The following is a 6,147-nucleotide window of genomic DNA, read 5'->3' as shown; positions in this document are numbered from 1 at the left end:
TTATGGAGAGAACTCTTTAGGGTGTAATTAGTGTAGCTTTGGTATCCACAAAACTTCCCCTTCCTCTTAAAACAGTCGCAAAAGGCTGTGGACTTGTTTAAATCCTATCCAGCAAAAATGAAAGAAAGGAAGAGGGGGGAAAGAGAAGAGGGTTGTTATTTTGTGAAATTGCATTTCCCAGCCGTGAGCATGAGTCACAGGGTTTAGAGCTTCAGATTTCTTGTTTGGATAAACTTCTCTCTAAGAGGCCAGGGCTGTGGTGCCCTCAGTCAGGCCAGATTGGGATGATGGAACCGGTAGCTTCCTGGCATGGGACAGGTCTCCCAGTTAAGATGTAGAGGGACCCAGGAGCTGGTGCTCTGAGGCCAGTGAAGTGGCTGCTGCAGCCTGAACTTTCCAGGGTAGCAGGTGGGGCTGGCAAAGCAGATTCAGGTCAGAAATTACTGTCCAGTGGACTCGAAGTTTGGGCTTGTGGAGTGGAGGACTCTGGAGCTGGGTGGTGGTGGCCGCTGTGTCTTAGTGAGGAAATACTCAGTGCCACAGAACTGAACACTTTAAAATCGTTCAACTGGTAACTGTCATTATGGATAATTGATCACACACAAAAATATGCTCTTGATCCCAAGCCACCACTGTGGTGACCCTGAGGTGGAGCCCAGAAAATTGTTTTTGTTACTAGTTTCCAAGTCATTCAATACAAGTTTTGGATACTCATTTCATGTGTGAAGTAGTGGGCAGTGACTCACAGGGGTATGACAAGAAGCAGCTGTCTCAGTAAGTGCACCGTTCCTAGGGTTTGGCCCGTCACCATGGCCACCTTGTCTGATTTCCACTAAACCTGTCCTCCTGTGCTTCAGAAAGTGACCCTGTAGTCTCATTGCCTCTAGGATGGGGGCCGTGGCCTCTCAGGGAGCCACTCCATTCTGGGCTTGACCAAGGGGCTAAAGAATTGGTTCAGACCCCAGGCAGGCTGGTGCTGGAGTGCTCTGTCTTGGGTTTCATGCTGCACCAGAGGGCTACGGATCCATGTGATTCCCACACTGCAGGAAAGCTGTGTGCTAGCCCTGGACAACTCCAGGTATGGTGTCTGTGCTCTTCCATGCTCAGGCTCTGGTTAAAATAATGTAAGATGGATAGAGGCCCAGAGAAGAAGAGGGCCAGTTCAGGGTCACCCAGCAGGTGTCCAAGGTACAGTCTTACCTGGAAGATGAGATCTGAGTCCTCTCAGAGCTGAGTGATCAGTTTCTGAAGACGGACATGTGAAATTAGAAGCTACTCTTGTTGGAGTTGGCAGTCTGTACCCCATGCCCTAGACCGCTTCCGTTCTCCTTTCGTGCCTTCCCACACTAAAGAGACAGAAGCTTGCCCCTTCTCTAGGCTCCTGCCGGCCCGCTTTACAAAGGAGTCTAAGCTCTTGATTCTAGGAGCCTTGTTTCTCTATCAGCCTAAGGACTCCTGGAAGCAGTGCCTCATCTCCCCGTCAGCCTAGGGCCAGAGCTTATCCCTGCCATTTGGGGCATCTGAAGTGGACTCAGAGGACTCCAACCATTGTGTCCAGGTTCACCATTGACTTTCCCGGGGAAGCTGCTGCTTTCTAGTCTTGGCCCTTCACTAGGAAAGGGGAGCCCTTGGCCATTTCTTGCCAGCCCCACCACAGGCCCCACCTTTACTAAATTCCAGTGTGCCATGCCACCCAGAGCCTGTGATGCCTATAAATAGAGGCTGTATACACCAGGAGAGCCTGAGCCTCCCCTGCTTGTGAGCTCAATGGGGTGTCTGGTTCCTGTCATGTGAAGGTGGGAGAGGTAGCCACTCCCCGCTCCAAGCTCTCAGAGAGGTGGTGGCTCAGGCAGGCTGGGCTTCTCTGTGCACTGGCCTCCAGTTCTCCAAAATGGTAGCCACACTGCAAGCCCTCAAGTCTCTTCTTACTAGGTGAGGAATAGAGTCAACAAAGATGTGTCTGAAGTCTCTCCATACCCAACAAATGGCCTCCCATGAGGCCATCTGTATTAGTCACTTTTCTCGTTTCTGTGGCAAAATATCAGGTAAAAGGAATTTAAGGAAGGCAGGCTATCCCTTAGCTCACCGTCAGAGGGTACAGTCCATCAAGACAGAGAGGTGGTGCCATCAGGAGCCAGTGCACAATGGGAAGGGGGATAAAAGCTGTCGTGAACCCCGTTTGCCTTTTTGTTGAGTCCACGACCCGGCCCATGGAATGGTGCCTCCCACATTTAGGGTGGCTTTCCCCAAGTTGCTTAACCCAATCTGGAAGCTCCCTCACATACACGCTGTGAGATTTATCTCCTAAGTGATTCTAGGTCCGGTCAAGTTGAGAGCATTAACCTCCTCCACATCTGGTGTGGTGTGTCAAGAACCGATAGTAACAACAACACTCGCAGCTGTTAACATCATCACCGCGTACCCAGGGGTCTTAGGACCCAGACACGTGACAAAGAACTTTAGACTTCTGACCTCCCTTTACCCTTAAGGAAGCCTTAGGGGGTCGCTCTTGTTTTCCCACGGAATAGGCAGGACCCCTGTGGACAAACCCACAACTAGAGTTAAGATTTGAACTCAGACTGTAGATCTGTGTGGACCCTTGCCGGGTGGGCGGTATGTGAAAGCTTCCTTTGCCACAGCCCTGAATAGCCTCTGTTCCCACAGGCGCTGAGCAGCAGTGTGTATAGGAACGCTTCGCCCTACGGCTCCCTCAACAACATCGCTGATGGCCTCAGCTCCCTCACAGAGCATTTCTCAGACCTGACGCTCACCTCTGAGGCCCGCAAGCCCAGCAAGCGGCCACCTCCGAACTACCTGTGCCACTTGTGTTTCAACAAAGGACACTACATTAAGGATTGCCCTCAGGTAAGGCAACTCAGCCCAACTGGGCTCTCCCGAACTTCCTTCCCAGCTGGGTCTGTGGGTAGATGGGCACCCTGTTCTCCCCGGGGCCTTCTGGTCCCATGGTGCTGTTAAATAAGACAAGGCTCTCTGAGGTAGAGGGGTCCGGACCCCACTTGGGCCCGTGGTACTTGCTCAGCAATTTGCATGGGGGGGATTCTAGACCCAAACCAGGCCCCCATGTGAGATTCTGGCCCCTCGGGTCCCACAAGTGTTCCTGCAGAGTGGGTCCGGTTATAGCGGGGCAGGAGGCAGCCAGCAGCCTCTTCATAACTCTCTGAAGGCCCCATCTGCTCACACTCACCAGGAAGGAATGTGGGCTCCTGGCCAGGAATCCAGATGTGCACCCCCTCCCTCAGACCCACCACTGCCTCTTCAGCCTAGAGCAAGGAAGCATGAGGGTCCTTGCCTGTTTGTGCCTCAGAATAGGTCAGAGTAAAGGCATCAGGTGCCAAGAGGCCCGGCATCCCTCTCAGGGTACAGGGCTGGGAGAGGGAAGGGGCTGGGGGCAGCCCCTTTCCCCCCCCCCCCCCCCCCCCCCCCGTGCTTTGTTGTAGTGAAGCAAGGCATCTGTAGCCAATGCCACTCCCTGGATGGCTGGCTCCCTTACAGATACAGGATCCTGAGGAGAGAAGACGGCAGGAATCTTTTTAAGTGCAGTGTGAGCTTATCAGCGATCCTTTCCCCCTACTTTTTTTTCTTCTTTAATAATGTAGTGCTGGATTTATTTTCTATATGTAATGGAAATGGAATCCCATCAATTCTGAAAAGCTATGCTGTATTGCCCTCCGGATGCTGGAAACGGAGTGGAGCTGGGTGGGGAGCCAGGATGAGCTTGCTACCACTGCATCCTAGGCGTTTCTCAGGAAGGGCTGTGCCAGGCTTCGGGTCTTTGCTGCTTCAAGCCTATTTCCAACACAGCTCTGTTCGTGGTTCCAAGGAACTTGGTAGAGAAGCAGAACCCCAAGCCCACCCTATACCAGGTCAACCTCCACGGTGACGTGTGTGATTCCCCTACTGGAGCCCTACAAGGGCTCACTACTGATGGCCTCCCCCACACTCCACACCCCATCCTTCCTTGGGGGCAGCGAGCAAGAGGCCCTTGGAATCCTGTGACTTTGCTGGAGGTTGGGTTTCCCTCCTCCCCCGGGGCTCTCTGATTGGGCAGCAGAGCTCCCCTCCTCTTCCGGGGCTCTCTGATTGGGCAGCAGATAAGGACTCAGAGGCTGCCCATCCCTTCCCAGCTAAGTGCTCCCACATGCGTTCAGGACACCTCAAGAACTATCCCACCCATGGGCAGCTTGGGAAATGGGCAAGCAAGACCCACTCACATCAACGAGGAGACAGACCCTGTGCCAAATGTGTCCTGGCAGCCTTTCATGTAGTGCAGGTGACTGCCTGTGTGTCAGGCTCGTAAGAGCCTCTTTCTGGGAGGCTGGGATGAGTACTTTGAGCAAGGGAGAAACTCATGCAGAAGTTGAGCTGGTTAGAGGAGGAATCAGGATTTTAACCCAGGCAGGTGAGTCTTCCAACTACTGCATAGAGGGTCCCTCAATTTCCAGCACGGTGCTGATACTGGCTCTCCTTCACATTGATCGTTTGTCTCAGCTCTATGGCAGATGAGGGAGGAGGGGCCCATTGACAGCAGGACAAACGAGTCTCTGAGAGCTATAGAGCTGAGGACCCAGAATTGGTACTTGGTGCTTCCATGAGTACCTGGGCCACACCCATCTGAGATCTGTGTTCTGGCCAGCCTGGATGAGCTGTCTGAGGCTGTCTACTCTGATTTGTTCCCAAACCTGACGGGATCCGGGACTCCTGGAAGCCCAGGGATCTCCCTTCCTCCCTTCCTACCTCGGTGGGAGAGGTAGGGTTGGAATAAGGCAAAGGAGGACTCTACTAACTCCTGGACACAGCGACCTAAGGCAGGAAAAGAACCTGGCAGGGCCTGTCACGGTGAACGTGCTTGTTACAGGCTGTCTGAGAGTACTCTCTCCACTTAGACACCACTGTGAAGAGAGCACCCCCTCATCCCTGCTGGGTGTTGGATGGTGGGGATCCGGGTGGGCTGGAATTCAGTTGGATGCTATCCACCCTCCACTGACCACGAGCAGCTGCTGGGTCACATTCCTCTCTGACTCCTGAACCAGCTGGGGTTCTTATCCTATCAGGCATTGAACACAAGTCTTCCCGAAGAGAGGAAAGGATTATAAACCCATATTTCAAATGAAATTTTATACATCAGGTCAAAGTAATTAGTATGTAAGTGATGTGGTGACCCATCCCTGTACATCCGAGTCTGAGACAGGAAGATCACAGGGCTCATCGATGTCGTATCATGGGTTGTCTTTCTTTTTAAGGCCAGGTGGTATCCCACTGAACTGATAGGCATTCATCGACTCTCGTGCACAGCTAGGCTGCGTCTAACCATGACTGTGGGTAGTACTGCTGTGGGTGTGGCCTCACAAAGTTGCTGACAATCCTTGACTTGGGTTTTCCACTCTGGCCTTTCTTGTTTCTGTCTGTCTTTATTCTTGTTTCTCAGTGTGGAGGCTGAGGTTGGGTCACTGACTGTACACTTCTTCATTGTTATGGTTTCTTTATTTTTGTTATGAGATGTTCTCTCTCTATAGTCCAGGTTGCCCTCAAACTTGTGATCATCATGCCTTGGCCACATGCCGCCATACCTAGCCACACCTTCATTTTCATTTGGTTTCTTCCTCCCTCTTTCCTTTCCTCCCTCCTTCCTTCCCTCCCTCCCTCCTTCCTTCCCTCCCTTCCTTCTTTCCTTCCTTCCTCCCTTCTTTCCTTCCTTCCTCCCTTCTTTCCTTCCTTCCTCCCTTCTTTCCTTCCTTCCTTCTTCCTTCCTTCCTTCCTTCCTTCCTTCCTTCCTTCCTTCCTTCCTCCCTTCCTTCCTCCCTTCCTTCCTTCTTCCTTCCTTCCTTCCTTCTTCCTTCCTTCCTTCTTCCTTTCCTTCTTTGAAACAGAATCTTACATAGCTAGGCAGCCCTAGCTGTTCTTCCTTCCTTCCTTCCTTCTTCCTTCCTTCCTTCCTTCCTTCTTCCTTCCTTCCTTCCTTCTTCCTTCCTTCCTTCCTTCTTCCTTCCTTCCTTCCTTCCTTCTTCCTTTCTTCCTTTGAAACAGAATCTTACATAGCTAGGCAGCCCTAGCTGTTCTTCCTTCCTTCCTTCCTTCCTTCTTCCTTCCTTCCTTCCTTCTTCCTTCCTTCCTTCCTTCCTTCCTTCC

At 52.1% G+C, this 6,147-nt stretch overlaps 1 protein-coding gene across 1 annotated transcript in view; it reads left to right on the top strand.

Annotated features, from left to right (window-relative positions):
* The window catches only part of Zcchc24 (zinc finger CCHC-type containing 24), a 54,549-nt gene that overhangs the window by 9,528 nt on the left and 38,874 nt on the right, over positions 1-6,147 (top strand). Inside the window, exon 2 of the mRNA XM_031361115.1 lies at positions 2,665-2,865. Within this exon, the coding sequence (XP_031216975.1) occupies positions 2,665-2,865 (201 nt within the window). The remainder of the gene's footprint in view (positions 1-2,664; positions 2,866-6,147) is intronic.

The sequence above is a fragment of the Mastomys coucha genome, unplaced genomic scaffold (assembly GCF_008632895.1).
Source record: "Mastomys coucha isolate ucsf_1 unplaced genomic scaffold, UCSF_Mcou_1 pScaffold9, whole genome shotgun sequence".
NCBI classification, from domain to species: Eukaryota; Metazoa; Chordata; class Mammalia; order Rodentia; family Muridae; genus Mastomys; species Mastomys coucha.
This window is presented reverse-complemented; position numbering and strand designations above follow the sequence as displayed.